The sequence below is a fragment of the Triplophysa dalaica genome, chromosome 18 (genome assembly GCF_015846415.1).
Source record: "Triplophysa dalaica isolate WHDGS20190420 chromosome 18, ASM1584641v1, whole genome shotgun sequence".
In the NCBI taxonomy this organism is placed as follows: Eukaryota; Metazoa; Chordata; class Actinopteri; order Cypriniformes; family Nemacheilidae; genus Triplophysa; species Triplophysa dalaica.
In genome coordinates this window covers 4,589,253-4,612,432 of record NC_079559.1, presented here as the reverse complement: position 1 = coordinate 4,612,432, position 23,180 = coordinate 4,589,253, and the positions used below count along the sequence as shown (strand labels likewise).

Here is a 23,180-nt window from a genome sequence, read left to right as displayed (position 1 = left end):
GCATTTGGGGGCGGGGCTAACGCAGACAATGACAGTGGGTTCTTGATATGCCTAATTAAGCAGATGACTTAGAGATAGATTGCACACGATTGTCATGTGATGTGATGTATGAGCAATTGGAATGGGCGTGGCTTAGTAGTCTTTTAGGAGATTCTTATACAGATATAAATTGATTTAACAAATCCAAAGTGCTCTGTTTATATGATTGAAATCTATCCATCTGAATTCATTGGTTGTTTTGTGAATGAAAATATTTGTTTTAAAGCTGATTTATGATTGATTTATTAGCTTGTTTGTGCTGTACTTTGCTAAGGGATGGCTCATACTTCTTTTACATTTTATAATTAAATTAACATTAGTGTCTTAAGAGTTAAATAAAAAGTTTTTTTTTTTACTAGATCTTCATGTAGTCACCGAAATAAGCACCTTTTTTGTTGTTGTTGTTGTTGTAATACATTCTATATTAAAGTGATTTTTCACTCAAAAAAAATCTATCATCATCTACTTATCTTCTTGTCATTTCAAACCTCTTTGACTTTCTTTGTTCTTAAAAACAACAGAAGATATTTTAAAGAATGTCAGTAAACGAACAATCGCAGTACCCATTCACTTGCATTGGTTTTGTGTCTAAACAATGGAATTGAATCAGTACCGTGGCCACCATTGTGTGGTTACCAATATTTTGTTTTCTACAGAAGAAAAAAAGTCAAAGAGGTTGGGTGAGTAAACAATGACAGAATTTTCATGTTTGGGTTAACTATCAAATTTCATAAAAAGAAACAATAAAATAACTTAATGTTATAATACGGTTTTGCGTTTTCTTATGTAATTCAAAGAATCGCCGTTTGCTTGATGTACAGTAAAGTAGTTTACAGATGACATCTCTCTCTCTCACAGTTTGAAGGGTGTAATAAAGCTTTCTCACGCCTGGAGAATCTAAAGATTCATCTGCGGAGTCACACAGGAGAGAAGCCGTACCTGTGCCAGCACCCGGGCTGTCAGAAAGCCTTCAGTAACTCCAGCGACAGAGCAAAGCACCAGCGTACACACCTGGACACAGTGAGTATATCATAAGACAACTCAAAACTTTCTTGTTGTCAACATGTGGAATGCGTCTTTTCTAGTTTGAATAAAAAACCTGATTACTAAAGTAAATTGCGGTGAGATTTTAAACATTTAAAGATGTTTAAAGAGTATTTATTGCTGATTGTTTTACACACTGTTGTTAATCGAGGATGATTTCATTATAGTTCCATGTTTTTTTAACGTAATTAGATTATTTTACAAAGGGGAAGTTAAAATGGGGAATGGCTTGACAGATCCTGAATTTAAATGGCTGTAACACATAATAAAAGTTGGTGTCTGCTATTCATTGTTAAAGTCATTGTTTACGCACACATTAATTGGGGACACGCAAAGCTCTTTCATAGAATAAACCAGCTCAAATCCGGCTGAATACAGTGCTTTAAAAAACAACACGCTGTTCCAAAGAAGTTTGACAGTGTTTTGAATTTAGACATTAGCCATTTCTTTTCAAGTTTAGAGCAAAGATCAACTACTTGCTTCATATGGACTTTACAAACAATCCATACATTTCATGTTTGCTACCTCTCCTTGACCCAGTTATTCATTTTCCATGCACAAAATTCGCAGAATGTTACAATAAACATGGGTTGATGAGGGGAAACTCATCATATCACACATCATTTAAGACCGTGCTCCGTTTGTGATAGCAACGACACATGGCAGAGAGAGAGAGAGGGAGAGAGAGAAAGAGCAACATCTCGCTTGTCTCTAATTCCAACAACGCAAGGAAAAATAAAAGCAAGGGAAAGCTGTATTTAGTCATTTCTCGCTCTCCGTTCCACCGCTTGGCAGAACTCTGTGCTGTATCACATCGCAGTACAGCTACCACGCCGCACTGCCACGGCCAATTACTTCTTCCACTCCAGATGCCCAGCGTTGCACATTAACCAGCCAACGCCACCCCGCACGCCTCATATGCAGCGAAAAAATCACTTTGACTGTAATGATATTTATTCTTGACAGGATTTATTCCACGCCTAGCTTTCTCGTTTTCTGTTTTGGGTGCATTTGGTGGGCAGGGAGATTATATTGCATTGCACAGTGAAAACAAATAAATGCACAGAAACGAGCTGCCCTGAGAGCGGCTTGTAAAAACAGCGTTATTTGGAGAACGAGGGGAAGGGGAGCTAATAAAGGAAACCTATCCACTTTCACTTTAATGACTGCCTCTGTTTTAGAAAAAATAAGATGTTAAATGCATGAGAGAAAAGCACCACTGCATGGTTTGGACCGAGAGAACAGTTTCAGTAAAGTTTACCAGTTGACTCAATGGCATGTTACCTGTAAATAAAAAACCTGTGTTTGTGCCTTGTATACCTGTGTGACCAAAAAAATCTGTATTCTTTTTTCAATCTTGCTGTTTCTTCTCAGCCGCAAGGTAGGGTCCTGTCTTTCATCTTCCATTTCTTTTTATAAAATCATCAGAGTTTGTGTTTCCTTGTGCTTGATGTAGCTTTGATGATATTGGATAAAACAATAAATGTGATTAATAAATGTGATGCAATTTACCTAAAAGTATATTGACTGTTTTAATTTTATTAGTTGCTAATATGCATTTTTGTTACAATAAGGTTGTATTTGTTAACATTACTAAATGCATTAGCTAACATGAACTTACAATGAGCAATATATATATTTTTGCATTTGTTAATCTTTGTTAATGTGTGTTAATGCCAAAAACAGAACCTAACATCATGGGCTAAAAAAGCACCGCAAAGGTTAATATATCATTTTTGAAATTAAAAATAACCCAACATTTTTGAACCCTGGTATCTCCATATCTCATTATTTTTTTTGTCACTTGGTTTTGCAAATATCTAACCAATATAAAGTATCAAAAGTACTTTAACAAAGTATTTAAACATTTAAAACATACACTATTTTTTCCTTAAATGCAGCAAATTTGGACATCCGAGATTTCAGAAGGACAAGATAATAAATGCTGTATTCGTATTATTGTTAGTTCATGTAAGCTAATGCATTAACCAAACAAAATCATCTTGACTGTAAAGTGTTACCGTTTGTCTTCTGTTTCTGTTTATAAATATTCTGTGCTGGATTTAATGTCTATTGTTACTTATTTAATACGATTACAATAGCTAAATTGTAAATGCTTTCATACTGTAACCATTAATCTCTGTGACGCTCTGTTTTCATGTCCTCTTTGTAGCTGCACTGCATATAATTACGATTCCTATTTCCTGTTTTAGAAACCGTATGCGTGTCAGATCCCCGGTTGCACCAAACGCTACACAGACCCGAGTTCCCTCCGCAAGCACGTCAAGATCCACTCTGCCAAAGAGCAACAGGTGCGTAGGAAGGTAAGGAAAACCATACCGCCTTATCTGAGCATTAGAGGACAGGTAGCTTGAAAAGCACACATCACTAGCAGGTTTTTCATGGTCAATTATGTCTTTTTCACGCTTTGGTGCAGTTGGTTCTAGTTAGGTTTGTCTTTGAATATCATTTCCCCAACAATAGATCAACTCCGACCACATTTCGCCATCTAAATGGTGAAGAGTGCATTCCTCATTAAAGTTGGTAATTATAAGCAGAATGGCCTCATTGTTGCGCTGCTCTAAACGACAGCTGACTGATGCGTCGTAAGAGGAAACACATGTGAGCGCGTACCATTGTTAATAAGCTGTGCAGCGCTATACCCCAGTGGCCAGATGTTGTGGGCCGATGTCAAACAAACACTCCCCCTCCATCCATCGCAATCCAAGCCTGTTTTAGCACGCTGCGGCAAGAACACGGAGACTCAAATGCACTTGATGAATGAATAAAAGTCGCGTACAAAGGCTGTAAGATGTGCGCCGTGTGTTGTTCTGTATTACCTGCAGTCATTTGTTTCATTTGTCATATGGGATTTTCCTTCAAACACTTTGAAGTTGCGTGTCATGGCTCATTTCTGTCGTAGTTTGAGATGAATCATCTCCAGATTCATGCCACCACATTTTCCAGTTAGTTCCACGCTACAGTCCGAGCTTTCCTTAACTCATTTGCCCCAAAACTCCAGACGAATATTGCACATGCTTACTCTATAATACATATATATGTAGACCATATAATAAATGATGCGTTAGTTTTCCTAACAGGAGTTGAATGTGTTCTGTCTCCATCTTCACCTCACCTGTGAGCGGGTTGATGGATGCGGGGTGTCCTCAACCCGTCTTCCCCTCATGTTTCCAATCAAAGGTTCCTGCTTGTGGTGAAGAATCTTTTCTCTCTGAGCTCGTCATTTCCTCCGCTGGGCACTGGGGGAGTCACCACAGACCGATGGGATTTTTATTAAAGACTTTTGTTTGGGCTCCGTCCAGTTTATACAAGTGTGTCTCTGTTCGTTCTCTCTGTTCTAATTTTTATTGTCACGCCATCGAACTCGGTTAGAGACATCACTGTACTTCCTGTGTACTAGAGGCTCTTTAATGTGAAAAATGTGTTTTGATGCGAATTCCTCTACTCAGATAAAAGCATTAAATGGAGTATATTGTAAAGTTGATACAATGTTGATTTTTGTGATTAATATATCTTTCGCTCGTCTGTCTTTGTGATTGACAGCTGAGGGCCTGTCCCCATTTAGAGTCAGATGCTCTGAGCGAATGTCTATCCATGCAGCATCTGCATGGCTCCGCCCTTTCTCAGCATCCCCATTGCTCCACCCCCTCTCATCACACTCTGAATGGAAAAGAAGGCCGTTCCCCAGGACTTGGGCAGGAGATGTTTACAGGTACGGCTCACTGTGTCCTACACACACTTATCTATTTTAACCATTTCCTTTTGGAGACATATGATTGCAGGATGGATATTTAGTTTCAATTGATCAATAGATTGACTTATTTATAAATAACACATGCATATAAATGTATTTTAGGTAATTGAAGGTACCTCTTGTTCATGAGGTGAGGATTTGAAAAGATGATAAACCTACATTTTACTGGTCATTTAATTCCTGGTGGACAATGAAATTGAGTCTGGGGTAGTTTTGTGACAGTTCTACTCAAGCAAGTAGCCTACCACTAAACTTCATAGTTCACCCTCATGTCGTTCCAAACCTGTATGACTTTCTTCTGCAGAATACAAAATTCAATTCAATTCAATTCAAGTTTATTTATATAGCGCTTTTCACAATGTGTATTGTTTCAAAGCAGCTTTACAGGGGCAAACAGGAAAAACAGAAAAGTTAAAACACAGCACAGTGCATGGTATTTATACAACGAGTAAGATCATTCTAATAAATAATATCTAATTTCTAATTAAATAAATAAATGAATGAATGCAGTCTCCCGGTGAGCAGGCCAACACTGCCCTGCTGTGGCAAGGAACCCAAACTCCAATGATTGATTAATGGAGAAAAAAACCTTGGAAGAAACCAGGCTTAACCGGGAGGGCCAGATCCCCTCTGACATGTCATAGCTGCACTCAAACTGATTTTAGTTTAGCATTTAATACCAAATATTGTAACTTCAGCATTAATAAGACAAATAGTCCGTCTTTGCTCTTGGTTGGGGATGTAGTGGTCTGAGCTGGGATGGTCCGATGGTCATATTTCTCTTGGCTGGTGAGAAGATATTTAGAAGAATGTTGGTAACCAAACCAAACCATTGACTTCCATTGTATGCACACAAACGCACTGAGACTCAAAATTAAAAAGTATGTTGATTGTAATGTATGTTCTGGATTTGGCAGAAGTTTTAATCCAAAATGGCTTCAATGTATACGTTTTAACAATATGATGTTGCAAGCACCCTGCGCTTCCAGTCAATTTTTTAGGCCACTGAATTTTTAATTGGAAAGAGAAAGAATTGTATTTCTTAGTTCATACTTTACTGCTTGTTTTTGTAGGAACATATGTGCTGTCTAATTTATGTATCCCGGGCTGTTTTGTGGAGATGGGTAGAGAATTGTTCCCTCCACCCTAAAATCTAGCACAACCCAGATGTGTTCAAGTGTACGTTCACTTGCAGAACCATTTATGTGTTCCAAAACGAATAAGCTACAATTTAACAGCTAAAATGGACATGACAGAATAAAGGGAATTGTAATTTTATAAAGACCACATGCTGTAATAATATTGCGAACATCTGCGATGGGTAATCTGTGTTAGATGTGAATTTTCCCATGCTACTTCCAGTGTTATGCAATCTACGCTAACTCAAGCTAGAGGACACTTACCTTAAAATACCCGGCTATGACTCATGACTCTTCATCATGTCAAAGGTTAACATTTTGCATGTTGTGTGTCAGTTTGTTTTGAATTAGTATAACCACCGTAGTTACAGTCCAAGTGGAGTTTCTTCATGGGCACAGTGTGCCAACATAAATCACATTTTGTCCGTTTTCGCCATTGTTCTAAATCTTTATTTTACATCTCAAATTATGTGTGGTGTTCAGTATCATTCTTTGATATAAATGACGGTGACGTAAATAACATAATTTTACGTTTATTGTCAATACCGATACATTGTGACTACCCTAATATGAATGAAATCTACAAATTTGCTACAACATTTTGATGATATTTTTAACCAAAGCGCTTCATATTCAAAATACATTTGATCTGAATGTGTGTTTTGTGGGATCAAGCCTTTGTGATTCTGACGCAATGCTCATCCAACTGTGCTACAGGAAAATACTTGAGAACCATTAGCAGATAGTTTGAGGAAGTTACATGAAAACACAAAATGCGCAGAGAGAAGCAATGCGTAAATGTCTGTGTGAGAGTAATTTAAAGGACAGTTGCAGAGCTCCTCAGAATTAAAGCAGCCATGTACCAGGCGCACTTTGCACAGAGCAAAGCCCCAATCGCCCGAAACGTCCGGCGTGCCAGCGAGAAACAGAAGTGCTGGCCAACAGTCTCAGTCATTCCCTCTGTTCAAAGGGGATAAGTTGTTGTTTCAATGTGCAAATGTCTTTAGCCTGGAGGACCTGTTGTGTTTCTGTGGCTGTTTGTTCTTGTTTAGAGAAGTTGTGGATAGTGCTGGCCAACATGCCTGCATTTAATGCTTCTGATGTTTCTGCCTCTCCATGCTTTGTTCCACAGCCAGTAGAAAAAGAGAGGATACCGCTGTCATATTGCAATTTGCATTTACAGGCTCTGGTCCTTTGTCGCGTGTCTATCTGCTTGTTTTTACAGTTTCATGCATTATCTGGAAGTTTGAACAAATGCAAAATCCAAAATCTGTGTAATGCAGTGTGAGTTAGTAATATTTATGGTTTGTTTTCTTTGAAGGGACTGTACATTTTAAATGTGTTTCTACTAAAAGTTGAATTTTTATGAGTAGATGGTCTCAGATCTATCTTACACGGACGACAAGCCGCAAAGCTCATATTTGTCTTTTATGTGGTCCTAATGGTAAGTCTGAAAACCTTTAAAGGGAAAGTTCAACCAAACATAAAAATCCTGTTGTCTCTACCTCGACTTGATCCAAATCTGTATACATTTCTTAGTTCTGATGAACACAGAGAAAGATATTATAGAATGCTTGTTACCAAACTGTTATGGCCACCATTGACTACCATATGAGGAAATATTACAATGGTAGTCAAAAGTGCCACTGAAATGCTTTCCTACATTCTTCCAAATATCTTCTTTTGTGTCCAACAGAACAAAGACATTTATAAAAAAATCCTACCATGGTAGTAGCATTCTTCCAAATGTATTTCCCTGTGTTCATCAGAACTAAGAAATGCATACAGATTTGTACTTAAGGATGAGTAAATGAAGATAGAAATCAATTTTTGGGGTGATCTGTTGCTTTAAGAATAAATGTTCTATATAGGGATCTTTGCAGCGATGTCATACATTTTTTTAAAAGCACTTTAATAAAATCATTCTTAATCGAACTGAAGAACCTCTGAACGTTCTGAAAGAACCTCTTACATCCACAAAACGTTTCTGTTCCACCAAAAATATTTTCATGGAAAAAGTTCTTCAAACTATAAAAAGGTAAAAAATGACTTGCATTGAATTTCGGTTATAAAAGTTATTTGTTTAACAAAAAAATATTTTTGCTAGAGTAAAATTAATTTGAGATATGAGATTAAGATGATATACCAAAAAAGAATCATTCCATTCTTCTTTCTATCTTTTTCATCATATTTAAAAAAAAATTAAACAAATAAATGATACTGTATATGCAAATTACTGTGAAAACCCCAAATATTTCCAGGCAGTTTTTTTCAGGTCTAAATCTGCCTTCTGTTGTCTCTCTGCATCTTCACTCACGGCCTCCACTATTCGTCTCTTTTGCTCTCTCCAGCAGATAACAACTAGAGCAATCATGGCCATTACTTGTTGAATGCTTCCCAGTCTGGTAGCAGATGTTAGGGCTAAAGGGGAAAGCATTTAAGCACTTTGATTGATGATTTCGGGTAATGAATCAAGTTTGTATCCAGTTCAGAAAGCTGTCAGATAGACCCCGCTTCCACTGTAAAACAGCTGGAGGGATGCACGAAGAGAAGACGAGGCACTGAGGACCGTCAATGCACAGCCGTCTCTCCTCCTCAGAGGATTTCTGGAGAAACATTTACTGGGACCCGTGTCTGCCTGTCTGTCTTTCAGGCTGCACAAGAAGCCCGGGGACTGAAGAAGCCTCTTTACGGGACGAGCAACTATCATTTTCATTTGGCTTGGTTTTGGTACAGTAGTATAATCTATGAAAGGATGACATTTGGATGAGTTGGAGCTCTGATCTTTGCTGTTAAAATCATTATAAACTGTGGATGGAGTTGATGTGTTCTCCTTTTTTTGCTTCAAGGTTCTGTGTCCTTGGTTGTAGATCAGACAACATACTGTAAAAGCAAAGAGAAAAAGAGAGAGATCTTTAATTTCTCAATTGTTTCTCCTAGAGAGCAATAAATAGTGAACAAATGGAAACTTTTGCTTAAATCTCACATTTCTCAGATATGTCTCATGAGAAAATGACCCATAAATCTCATAAATATCTCCATTACTGTATTAGAAGATATCTCAATAATGTCACAAATTGAGCTCAGATTTCTCATATCTGAGATCAAATGTCAAGATTATTGAAGATTTTAATATGAACACAACATTTCTCATCAAATTTACCTAAATTCCGATTATTCACCATTACAGCTTCATACCGTATTTGAACAAATGTCTCATTTGTTTTTATTTTAATTGGGATAGATTAAAAGACATCTTAAAGTACAATCTCCTAACTATGCCAAGGTCTGCAAATAATAAGTAAAAAAATTAAAATGTATGCTTTTCATTTTATAGCTATAATTGTCTCATTTGTTTGTTTTTTACTTGTCATTCAGACCTTTATAGGAGAAACGTTGAAGACAAAGTTGACAGTTAAACATACCCAAAGTCTCTGTCTGTCTGAGCCCACCTGCTCGTTTGAATACAAGTAGCTCAAAGCAGTTCATTCTTTATTTGTTAGTTCTGAAGGTTTGTATTGCAAACTGTATTGCATCGACTGAACTGTCAGAGATGTTATGTTAAAAAAACAACTGTCAATCAAAGCCAGTCAACACGGCAACACAAATGATGAACGGTAAATTGCTAACAGCACCGAACAAGAACATTTGATTTAATCGAAAAGGGCCTTGCTAGAGTTTGTGTTGTCATAACAAGCGCTCTCGTTGCCATGAAGTGCTGTTTTGTGGAGATTTAATTTGGTCAATGTGCAAGTCGCAAGGACTCTTTGCGGTTTATCAGGCATGTTTTGCACATTAGTTTTGTTTGTCTTCCAGGGCTATATGCTGGCTCCGGCACGACACACAATGGAGGCCCACTCGAGTTGCTCTCTCCTGGACCTGACCTGCCTCCCAGGCAGCCCCGCATGGACCGCGACATTGGCAGTCCCCATCACCTCTCCCCGCTGTCTGGCCTGGATGGCACTCGGGATGGGTGAGTACTGTACCTAAGCCACCGGACATCAGAATTAATTGATACTTAAAAAATGCAATTGTTTTACACACTCAGCAAGTGACTTGCAGTGCTTTCGACTGTAGGTGTACCTTTATATTCTAAAGCAGAATCACATTTATCATTTTTTAAGAAGGCAATCCCATGATTCATTGCAGAAAGATGGACTCTGCCGTTGTAGAGTAAAAAAGTTTTGTCGATAAAAAATTTGCTTTCATCATTACTGATTTTTTTGTGATTAAACAATATATTATTTTGTCTTTTAGTAGGATACATTTGTGCACACGCTAGTATAAAGTGACCACATCATCTGTGTGCCACTATGGCTTTGCTCTTAAAATTTTTTTTATACCTGAATGATGAAGCCAAGAAGTTTTAACAGTCATTCAATTGAAAATATACTATTTAGAATATGATTAGAAGAATTATGCCGCGATCAGACTAGACTGAGCATGCAAAATTTGTTCAGACAGTGCTACGAAAATGAGCGGGAGCGATTCCATTTGTTCACGCTGTGACGTTTTGATCTCCTATCAGTCTCACACACTCACAAGATGCGAATTCGCAGGTCAAAGTTCATTAAACTTGAACTTTGGTATGCAACGAAATACAAAATATCTGCGTTTCCGGTCTGACGCATTTGTATGTGTATGAATGGAAGACGATGAATGAAAAGTCACGGCATCACACCGTGTCTGCCCCGGACAAATGAAAGAAGGATTTTGTTGTCTCTAGATGCGGCGCGTCCTATAAACTGTGTGACGTGTTGCACCGGTAGCGTCCGGTGTAGGATTTAGATGTATTAAACATAGACCTATTAGAACAAGTTCTGCTAAGAAGATGTCTTTTCTGTAGCTCAAAGGTTATAGCATGCCGCTAGCAACTCCAAGGTCACATTGGTTTGATCCCAGGGATTGCACATTCAAATGTGTAGTATAATGCAATGTAAGTCACTTTCGTATAAAAGTGTCAACCAAATGCATAAATGTAATACAAGGTAATGTAAACTGCGTTTTAACTTGTTAAAGATCACGCAGAAGAAGTAGTATTTACCTTTTAAGATAATTTCTGATGAAATGTGGTCTTAACTGGTTCCAAACTTTTTTAAACTGGTCTCTGTGCCTGACCACCAGTCCCAAATATATCCAAATGTTCTTTGATCCGGGATTCCTTCAGCAGGGCCTATTATTTCATCATTTTTATTTCCAGATTTATGAAGCCATCATTGTAATTTTTATAAACTCATTTCTGCAGACTTTAAAAAGACTAATCAAACCATTTTATTTTTAAAACAACATTAAGTATCACAGCTTTGAAATAGCTAGTTAAAACCTCTTTAACTTTTTTAACTTTCGCGAAGGAGTGAGACACAATTTTCTTTGGTAATGCGTGTTATCTAACGCGTTTTTGTACTCTTTGTAAGAACGATATTGATTTAGGGGTCTGGATTTATTTACAATCCAAAGCACCACGGCCGATTTTTCCCTTGTCCACACAGAGCGTTTGTTTTCATTGTAACATGCTCTGAAAGTACACACCCTAAAATTCACGCGCATATGTACGGCTGCACTATTCTCACAGACTGCGGTGTGTATTTATCCTGCAAATCTAGATTAAACTAATGTCACCTTAACACAACATAAACTATCCAGCATCAACTTCACTTTGCCTGGCTTCGGTTCACCGGAGTCGCTGGTGTGTAATTAAGGTGGGACTACGTTCCCCCCCCCCCCAAAAAAAGATTCACACACCTCTGTTCCTCTCAGTTCCGTGCTGTTTAGTGTTCTGGAACATTCAGAGGAGGAATACAATAGACTAATACGTCCCTTACAGCTTAATGGACCGAGGCATGTTTCCCATTAAAAATCCTTGATTTCCCTCAGGATCGGCCAAGTTGAGCTGCAAATCCAATGTGTCATCAAGAGCGGTTGTGTGTACAGCGACAAACAGAGAGGTTGGAAATGAGAGAGAGTGCGAAGTACATCTGTTCTTTTTAAACATTAGTGGAAACAGATTTGAAATGGATTTATCTGTTCTTAATCATTGTTATATGAGCTGAAATTGCAGCGTTAATTAAACGGAATAACCAATAATCCACATCTGAAAACAGAAAATTCATTATAAACACGAGCGTGTAAATAATCAGACAATGTCGTTAAAACAAAAGGTATGTTCACGCAGCTGCAGAATTGGGTTGCCATGAGTTGCTAATACCGTTCTGTTCGCAAGTTGCCATTGTAGATATTTTGTTCAGATTTTTCCACATTACTACAGGTGCTTTTTAGGGTTACTGTGAATATGGAAAGGGGACTTTTGTTTAAACAGAAAGTATTCAAGAGTCACACAATAAAGAATAGAAGACATTTGTCAGCCCCAAACGAAGACCGTGTAAACATGGCCAAAGTCTTGCCCTCTCTTTCTTTTCCCTTTTTAGGCCGAAAAAGCACTTGCATTAAAAGGACGTTTTTGAAAGCACAAGTCCATTGGATATGTCAGTTTCTAGCACCCCAACACCTACAAAACGTGCCCAGTGAGACGGTCTTTAAAAACTTGAGCTGTTTTTCCAGGTCGCAGAAAAAAATTAGCGAGCCATTTTAGAGGTGCACTAACAATTACTGCTACTTGAAGAGGAATGAGAGCTGAAGGGAGCAGGGCTTAGGGGACACTCGTGTAACACTATACGGTATTGCATTCAAGGTCACGATGACACACTCTTGCTTTCTGTGACGCATAAGGTCGAATTCTGAAACGATGCTGTGAATCGTAAGATTAAACACACCCTTCACGTAAAGCATGAGATGAAAGTGGACATGTACATTTTGGAAGAAATGGGCATGTCTTAAACTTGAAATGCAATAGTCTACAGTGAGTGAGTCCGTTTGTTTCTCAAATAAGCAAACCCAGAGCTTTCCCATCGACAACCCAGCATTACGAATGATGCCGTCGTCGTATTTGTGGAAGTCATTAGACGATCAAAAATGCACACGTTTGTTGACACGCACACACAGCAGGCTTTATCCCGTCCACCTTACGAGACGTTTTTGCCAGGACCTACAACAAACCAGGTATGAAACGTCTACATACATTTGGCCGAAGACGGAGCATTTTGATTTACATGTTTAAAGTCTCGAGTACACACTCTGCTGCCAAAGTCAACAGCAGCTGCAGCACTTGTTTTTCCCAAACGGTTTAGCAGGACGTTAAACATTTTGACAAAATTATCTAACTTGCTCGACTCAGGCTGCGGCAGCCTCTGACCTCATTGCTAAATGTGTTTACCCTGGCTGAAATGGCCCATTTTTTACTTTGTAAAGACTAGTGTCATTTTCTGAAGCTAATATTAAAAAGTACGCCAGTGAAAATACACCCAGCGGTTTCTTTCGTGTGGACGCCGTGTGGAGTTTAATACGGTGGGGGCAGCAATGTCAGGCTTGGAACGAGCGTGGGGCGAGTGTGAAACGTGCTGAGCAAACTGGAGGCCTGTGGGGGCTTAATGGGTGGCACTGCCACTTCAACTGCTTTATTTGCATGTTTTGTAGGTCATAGCTTTACAATAAAATCAATAATGTTTATTTATAAATATCAAAAAATTTTTTTATAAAAAATACTGACTTTCTTTCTTGGGTTTCAAATTCATTTAATAAGCTGATAATGTTAACAGTTTTCTCTCAAAAATGAAACAGTTCTATCTTCATCTACTCACTCTCAAGTTGTTACAAATCTGTATACATCTCCTTGTTCTGATGTACAAAGAGAAAGATATTTGGAAAAATGCTTGTAATCAAACAGTTCTTGGCCACCATTGAGTACCATAGTAGGAAAATTGCATTAAACTTTCTTTGTTCTGTTGAACACAAATGAAGATATTTTAAAGAATGTAAGAAAGCATTCAGTTCTGGGGCACTTTGACTACTATTTTCCTACTATGGTAGTCAATGGTGGCCAAGAACTGTTTGGTTACAAGCATTCTTCCAAATATCTTTCTCAGTGTTCATCAGAACACATTTATACAGATATGGAATGGTGAGTAAATGATGGTGACAGAATTTGTCATAATTTAAGAAGACATTTATAAATTCACTTGAGTTTGCTGTATTGATGATGTATGTGGTTTTTGGAGCTTTACCTGTATATGTGACCCTGGATCATAAAATCTTAAGTAGCACGGGAACATTTTTAGTAAAAGCCAAAAATACATTGTATGATTGATTTGAAAAATGATTGATTTTTCTTTAGCCAAAAATCATTAGACATTAAGTAAAGATCATGTTCCATGAAGATATTTTGTACATTTTCTACCGTTAAATTATAAAAACTTTATTTTTGTGACTGTATGGCGTGCTACAGCGCTTCTGATGGACATCATCAAAGATGATTTTCTCAATGTTTAGATTTTTTTGCACCCTTAGATTCCAGAGTTATAAATATCTGTATCTCTGCCATATAATGTCCTATACGTAACAACTCATATATCAATAAAAAGCTTAATTATTCGGCTTTCTGATTACGTAAAAATCTCACTTTCGAAAAATTGACCCATAAGACTGATTTTGTTGTCCAGGGTCACATATATACAAAGTGACAAATGTTATTATTTAAAGAAAGTGTTTGTGTTCCACTGAGGAAAGCAAGCCACATCTCTAACAGCGTGTGGGCATTTTTCATTTTCAGGTGAACTGTTCCTTTAATAACGATAATAAGGAACATCTCTATTTGGCAAGGGATCGCTTTAATTTATTCCTGCTGTGGCTCATTTTAAAATGTTCAAAGTAATTTTTATTTTTGGTGCTGAATTAAATCATACAGTTGCCTTTTAATTATTAGATTTATCCAAAGGTTAATGTTATCAAAAACAACTTTAGGCCCGATAATTCGTTGGAGTGCATTGGTCTCGTAAAATACTGCCGTAAAATCCAAACAATTTTCCGTGAACTCTTGGTTTTAATATCAGGCCGTGATCTTAACAGTCGCTACCATCACACATCTCCTAAGCTAATTTCCCTGCCTGGCTGCATGTTGAGCTTTTGAGCACTTTAGCTTTTGACTGTTAAGAAACAAGCTAGAGGCTCGGATCAGTACGGGCCTGATCTCTCATGAGCGGCTTTAGTTTGCTAACCAGAACCAGAAATGTTCCCACCGACCCATGCCAAGCCAGTGGCCCCTACGCTCTCCATCAAAAGGGCTTACCTTGAAGCGATGTGGATATCCGTGCTCGCTGTGACCCGGCGCAGCACAACCAGACAGGTGAGACGAGACAAACTGAGAGCAGAACACACATCCTCATGAATCATAACTCATAATGGATACGCAGGAGAAACCCATCTTGATCTATTTTGTCTCCAGCCGATTCATCTGTTTGTCTGAGGATTTGTGTGTGCTCAAGTGTAGAAATTATGTCTCCTCTCTTTTATTCTGAACCATGATCTTATGTCTGTGACCCCTAAAACAGGGATTCAATTAGAAAATGACTTCATAGGGTTCACAAACGAAAGAGGTATCCGCCAAAACCTCACCTACAATATGCTTTTCATAATTTTACCATCCAAACAAGTCAGTTGGAACCTCCAATCCTGGTTTCTTCACCATTATTTGTAACTTTTTTGTAGTATAAGTGTTTGCCTTTTTGTTATTTACTGTCTGAGTCGTAAAGTAAATGTGTTTTTTCACGTGTGAATCATATGCAGAAGAGCCACGTTTACTGAATCGAGTCTGCTGAGTAAGAACTTACTCATGTGGATTGAGCGATGCACTGAGGTATTCACAGATGTTCCCATGGAGTCATTTTCTCTGAATCACATACATCATCCACTGCTTTGAAGAACTAACATTTGTAAACAATTTGTTCACAAAAGAACTATGTAAGCATTATTCACTGAAGTTACTGTAAAGTCATCTCAACACTTTTCTATAAAGTGGACATAAGTTTCCAATCCTATTAGTTTTTGTAATACCTCAGTGCTTCTGTACATTTTAGAAGAGTGTTTCAAATAAAAAACTGTCTGAAACTAAATTGCAGGCTACTTTCTGTACTCATCTTTACGTTGGCTGAAGTCATATGATGTGAACTTTGACATTTCTAGAAAAAATCGTACCAACAGCTCATTATATCAGGCTTTCTGTCATAAATCAGGGTGCTGTAAATGCAGAATATATATATATTCTACATTTTTGGTGCTAATATAGACAGTTTCATCAGACGCATGCGCCTGGCCCGAAGTTAACATCCATTCTTTTTTGGTTATAATTAAGTAATTTATGATATTGATTTATATTAAAATTGAATTGTATATTCATTGTTTTAAATTTACATTTGTCAAATGATTAATCGCATTCAAAGTAAAAGTTTGTATTTACAAAAACGTACAGTATACACATGCATATATTTATGCATGTATATCCAATATAAAAATGAATGAACATTTATATATAATTTTGATTATTGGTAAACATAAATAAATACATTATTATTTCCTAAATATGTAACATGTATGTGTTTATAAACTCAAAATAATGTGCAAAGTACACAGACATAAGTAAAGACAAACTTTTATTCTGGATGCGATTAATCGTGATTAATCATTTGACAGTCCTAATTAAATTACATTAAAGTGCGGCGCATTTTTATACCGGCAGTGTTTCTGAAGTCGCGGCTCTCGGCCTTCTGAAAATATAACTTTCGAGTGTGAGCAACAGGAGATGTTCTGAAAGCGGCCCATCCTGCATTTTCCACGTGTTTTAGATGTTAATGGCCCCTAAACAATACACAATTACCGAAAGAATTAGCTAATTTTTAAAAGTTGTTATTAACTTTAATATTAATAGCATTAGAAGTTAGTGTGACCAAAAATGTGTCCAAAATCTTGGTCGTGATGATGTGAGTTTCTTTTGGTGGTATGTTTCTATAGTATGTGGTTATTAGGGCATATTGGTGATTTCTTACTGTCCTTACAAAAAGTAGATAAATCATGTCTGCTTGTAGTATACTTCCTTTACACTACTAAACTAGAAGTAAGAAAGTATACTTTCTGTCTACTTTTTATGTACTTCTCAGTAATAGACTTATTAAATAATACACTCAAGTATACGTGACCTATACTGATAGAAAAGTAACTTTTGTGTATAGTAAACCTATATACAATCATTCAGATACAGTACATTTCAAATGTTTAGGATCACTTATTCATTCCTGATTGATATAATCTGTGTTTTGACTGAAGAAAAGTAAAACAAATCAAAGTTTTGTTATATTTTAATATCTTATAAGCAGCAACCATTTGCCTTGAATTTGCAGAATTGGCATTTAATCAGACAGTTTCTTGAGCTGTCACCTTTAGATGCTTTTAAGCAGTATTGAAGTAGTTCCCATCTATGCTGGGCTCTTATTGACCGCCTTTTTCTCATTTAGTACAAATCATCCATTTTATTAAACTTTATTAAATAAAATGTTACTAATAATAAAAGGTTTCTAATAAAAAAGTTATGTTTTCACAATTATATTTTTGTCCAAAAAATAATTTCCAATATATAAGCAAATGCCTTTAGATCTAAAGATTTTTAAGATAAAAAATTCATTTCAGTCAGGTGATCCTAAATTTGCTTGTATAGTTGCAGTACAAACTGAAAGAACTAGTTGCATACTGTGTACACAGTACACAGACATATTTTGAGGAAACACAAACTTTTATTCTGGATGCGATTAATCGTGAAGGTCTATGGGAAGTACATTTTGGGCCATATAATGTTTATGTTGTTGCCGCTGAAAGCATCTATACTGTGCGATAAAGTGTTGAGTGAATTCACCTCTAAACGTATACCCCTAAACATCTTAACCACCATCAGCTACACATGTCTTCTCTATTGAAACTTAAATTGCCACGATGGTCATTCTCGATCATTGACGTTGCAGACAGCATGTGTGTTTCCCATCAATTTGATCGTTTCTAGGCTTCTATATGACTTTGAACTTTTGGATGATTTGTAGGTCACCAATCGTACAGCCCAACAAAGTGAGAGTCAGTCTTTATAGTCACAAGTACTTTTGAAGGTTAGATAGAAGGAGGCATGCAAAGCAAGAGAAGATGACATTGAAGGTAAATACCGAAGGGAGAGATTAATCCTCCATATGAAAGATTCCCCTCATTCCTGCAGCCTTAGCAAGCTGCAGCTGGCAATGATTATAGCCCGATTCACTTTAGCTGTACATAGAGGCTGCTTGTAAAAATATGAACAGTATAACTGTTTCCTGAGCGTGTGCTGACAGCAGGTCCCCGGGGAAACACTGCCGCCATGCTCTCCACAGAAACACATGCCCGTGCGTCAGATCACAGCGAGCGACCGGATCGGAGCTTTCCTATGTATGAACGCGAGCTGGGTCGCTAATTCACATTTTTAAACGTATACTCTGCGCAGGCCTTGGGAATTGCATTTGAGGACATATGGCTGTCAGAGCGGTGCCTCGTGACTCATGGGGTTATGTCGGAGCACGGTTAGAGAATCTGTGATGTTTTATGCACTTGCGATGAAACCGAGTCCTTGGAATGCGAGTTTGGATAACGGTGAAATACAACATCATAGTTTAGCAGATGTAACAGCCAGGAAGTCCTTATCAGATTCTGGACAAATGGATGTTGGGATAACACTCCCACATAACACATGAAAGATAAATGATCAGAATTATCAGGTCATTGGAGTATTAATTAAATATTAGCACTTTGCAGGATCTTAAAGGGATCGTTTACCCAAAAATTATAATTCTGTCATTATTTATTCACCCTCATGTCATTTAAAACCTATATTTGACTCTTTGTGATGTGGAACATAAAAGAAGATATTTTGAAAAATGTCTAAGTGGTTTTGCATCCATATGATGGACGTCAATGGGGACAGGTGTTATTTGGTTATCAACGTTCTTCAAAACATCTTCATATGTGACCCTGGTCAACAAAACCAGTCTTATGGGTACATTTTCGAAATTTAGATTTTTACATAATCGTAACGCTGAATACATAAGATTTCTAGAGATGTATGAGTTGTTAGAATAGTACAATATCTGACTGAGATACAACCGTTTAAAACCCACAAATCTTAGGGTGCACAAAAATCTAAATATTGAGAAAATTGACTTTTAAGTTGTTATTACTTGGCACTGTGGCAGGCCATCCACTCACAAAAATAACGTTTTTATATGTTTAAGGTAGGAAATTTACTTAATATCTTCACGGAACATGATCTTTACTTAATATTCTAATGATTTTTGACATAAAATAAAAAGCGATAGTTTTGACCCATACAATGTATTTTTGTCTTTTACTAAAAATGTTCTCATGCTACTTAAAACTGGTTTTGTGATCCAGGGTCAAATTTGTGTTGTGCAGAAGAAAAAGTCAAACAAGTTTGGAATGATTTAATAAAAAGTATAAAATGACATATAAATCAGTGATGCCTCATTAACCTGATGTTAATGAGGAAGAATGTCACTGTAAATTTTGCTCATTTTATTCTGTTCTTGTGTAGTTTGGAAACCCAGCAAGCCGTCCATTTCTTCCCCGTTGAGTTGTATATATGCCCTTCGACATGACTAGCATCTGTTTGTCATACTCCTGTTTAAACAGGCAATACTTTGAGTTTGTTTTGTTCTGTGTTCATTTCTGAAATTCAGAATATGGCTCTTTGATGTTGTGCATCGAAGGCAGAGGATCTTGACTTCACAGGGCTGATGGGTTGGCACAATTCTGTTTGCTGGAATTAGTTTTGCATATTTAAAGACTGGGTTGTGACAGCTGCATCTAATGGCACTAACAAAGCTTTATTTGTTCCATTGTGTGCAAGCTATCATAACTTCCATAGCGCCATGGCAGTGTACAGTAAGTTAGGGGCATGTTATGTATAAGTGCCATCTGGAGTGAAGAATGGCCTTGTACTCGATCAAAACCAGGCTCACGACTTTCCATTATAACAAGAATTGGAAAAGGATGAAGCATGTTTGAGTAAATAAAAATAAAGGAATAAAATAAATAAATAAGTGTTTCACTGCAGGCTATGTGACTCCTTTCTGAGGTAATCCTCACAGATCATTCTCAGGGGTATGGGATAGGGTGAGGTTATAAAACACAGAAATGTAATTATTTTAATGATTGGAACATTTATTTAAATAAAAACTCATATTAGTCTTAATCTCTAAATCAGAGGTAAATCAGGGATATATATTGAACACTTTCTAAAATCTAGCCTGGCATCTGTTTGTGTTCAGATCAGGGCACTGGCACATCACTCCCTAAAATTTTTCGACCCTCCACCACTCATATCTTAGTTATGTTCTTTCTCATCTCTTCTTCAGGTTATCTGGAGCTTTGCTGTCTCCTGGGATCAGTCTGCTGAAAGCGGCTACATCTCCTCCACCAACATTAGAGAAGCAACAGAACCCCTCCACCAACCAGCAGCATCTCCACACTCATCATAAGCCCTACACCCCCTTCCACAACTTGTCCGCAAGTGAGGGTGCGAGTCTTGTGTCATTCTGGTCTGGTTGATTGTATTTGGTATATGTATTGGTACAAAGTGGTCTAACTTTGTTTTGAAAAATTATGGGGACAGAGATGATAAAAACAATACTTTAACGAATCGTTTTTTAAAGAACACGTTGGGATTTTTTATCATATATAATGAGCGGTCTATCGTTTGGCTACTCCACTTTTTATTTTGTTCATTTTGTTTTTTGTGCTTGGACACTGGATGCATGAGTAAGTACCGCGAGTGCGGCATTTCTGAAGTCGCGGCACACTGTCCTCCGCAAATAAAACTTATGAGTGTGAGCAACGGGAGATGGTCAGAGCGGTGCATCCTGCGTTTTTCCACGCATTTTAGATGTTAATGGCCCCTAAACAATACACACCATCCGCAAGAATGACTTAATTTCTCTCAAGAAGTGGCAGGGACATGTCCCACCTGTCCATCCCGCAAATTACGCCTAAGTTAGTATTAACTTTCATATTAGTAGCATTAGAAGTTGGTGTGATGGAAAATGTGTCCAAAATCTCGGTCGTGATGATGTGGGTGTTTTTTTGGTGGTATGTTTTTATAGTATGCGGTTGTTAGGGTGTATTAGGCAATTTCTAACTGCCCTTACAACAAGCAGATAAATCAAGCTTATAGTATACTTATTTTAAACTACTAAACTAAAAGTAAGAAAGTATACTTTTTATATACTTCTCAGTAATAGACTTATAAAATTATACACTGAAGTATGCATGACTTATACTGATAGAAAAGTTACTTTTTGTGTATAGTAAACCTATGGCCACTTTTGTCCCAAGTAGCATTAAAATAGTATGCTTTCTGTAGACTAGTACATTCAGATGAGTATATTTATTACATAAAGTTTACTTTATGTGCTTCATCTTTACCAAAGAATACTTACTAAAGATCATCCCAATTTAAAGGTCCAATGTGTAATTGTTTTGATTAATCTATTGACAAAAATGCAATATAATACACATAACTGTGTATAAAGACCTTATATAATGTTTTTATTACCTCAGAATGAGCTTTTTCAATCTACATACATTGCGGGTAAATTCTGCAGTTGCCATAAAAGGATAAACTGCTTTACAGAGGGGATTTCGTAAATACGTCATTTCTTTTGGCAAAGAAGCAATACGTCATCTTAGTCCCGCGAGAGCCACCGTAGTGCTTCGAATGAGAGGGGTGGAGCTAGCTGCTAGTTGTGGTTTGAAATCTCACCGCTAGATGCCGCCTAATGTCATACACTGGACCATTAAATATCCCTATACTCCAATATCTAGGATATTTGGTCCTTTGTTATAGCTAGAGTCCATTCTTCAATGAAAGTCTACAAGGTTTTTAGTTTGTGTAAATCCCAAGTACGATCACTTGGCCAGACAATCTGAGGTGTCATTTATGTTTAGGAGAAATCTAACAAAACATTTTGTTAAATCGTCAGTATTAGAGGTTTGTTGGACGTTAACTATAAGCACTAGTGAGGCTTGTCTGAGCTAACACCACAAATAAAAATCAAAACTCTAACAGCCCTGAACCTATGTTGCCGCAAAGACAGACACATGTCGGAATAAGCCACATCAGTATGAGAACTGGCATGCTCTCTACAGTTCTGTGTGTTAGCCAATACATGTGGGCTGAGAGCTCAGATCCACAAAAGGAAGCATTATTCTCCAAGGAATACAAAACCACCCTGCCCAGCACAGCAAAACTGTCTGTCAAAAGAAGTGTTCTGAAATGCAGAAAGACTGCCTTCTCTAAGAACACAGATGAACATGTTTGTAGCACCTTAAATATAAAGCCTCGATCTGTGGGAAACTAATTGTTGAATACTGTTGGAAGCAATCTCAAAGGAAAGGGGGAATTAAACGAAAATAGAAATACTGACAACACAGTACAAGGCTGTGGGTTCTGCTGTGCTTATTAGAATTGAGGGGATAGTTCACCAAAAAATGACAATCCTGTCATCATTTATTCACCTTTATGTCAATCAAAACCTTTATCTTTCTTCGATGGAAACAAAAAATATATTTTGAGATATGTCTTAATGATTTTGTGTCTATGCAATGGTTTTCAATGGTGGAGGATGTTTTTTGGATAACATCATTCTTCAGAATATATCTTCTTTTATTAAGCAACCAGAATTCAACATTAATTGAATTCTGAACTGTTTGATTTCCCAAATTCAAGCGCGTCAATCCGCGAGACCGAGGAAATAATCGTAAAGCTGTATCTGTCTTTTATAAATGTGATCAAACTAGACTTTTCGAAGATACGAAGTATGCAATACTCTATGTACTCAAGAATATTATGAAATTGGCAGAAACTAAGCGTGTTACATCTGCTTTAATGCTAAATCCTCACAAAGATACCAATAAAAACCTGTTTTGTGTGTATACAGATTACCGTGGCAACTTCCAGAGCTGTTTCCATTTTGGCGACAACTACAGAATGGAACAGTCCATCAGCAACAATCATTTACCTGCAGAGTCGCACAACTTTAACACAAACCCACACAATGGCTTCCACATGAGCTGTTCCACCAGCACTTCTTCAGGTATTCATTTGGAAAGTATTTGACTACTGATCATTATAGTCGTTACGACACCTTGGCATCATTTCAGAACATCAGTTGGATATAATCACCAGCAGGGAAACTCATCTAGCCAGTAGTCAT

At 37.3% G+C, this 23,180-nt stretch overlaps 1 protein-coding gene across 3 annotated transcripts in view; it reads left to right on the top strand.

The window, feature by feature from the left end:
* The window catches only part of LOC130406966 (zinc finger protein GLIS1), a 70,204-nt gene that overhangs the window by 46,206 nt on the left and 818 nt on the right, over positions 1–23,180 (top strand). The window contains exons 5-10 of one of the 3 annotated variants that reach the window (XM_056729562.1): positions 898–1,059; positions 3,297–3,395; positions 4,648–4,816; positions 9,814–9,970; positions 20,325–20,485; positions 22,905–23,060. In XM_056729562.1, the coding sequence (XP_056585540.1) occupies positions 898–1,059; positions 3,297–3,395; positions 4,648–4,816; positions 9,814–9,970; positions 20,325–20,485; positions 22,905–23,060 (904 nt within the window). Of the gene's footprint in view, positions 1–897; positions 1,060–3,296; positions 3,408–4,647; positions 4,817–9,813; positions 9,971–20,324; positions 20,486–22,904; positions 23,061–23,180 lie in introns of all 3 variants that reach the window. The other 2 variants (XM_056729561.1, XM_056729560.1) reach the window with 2 other exon arrangements.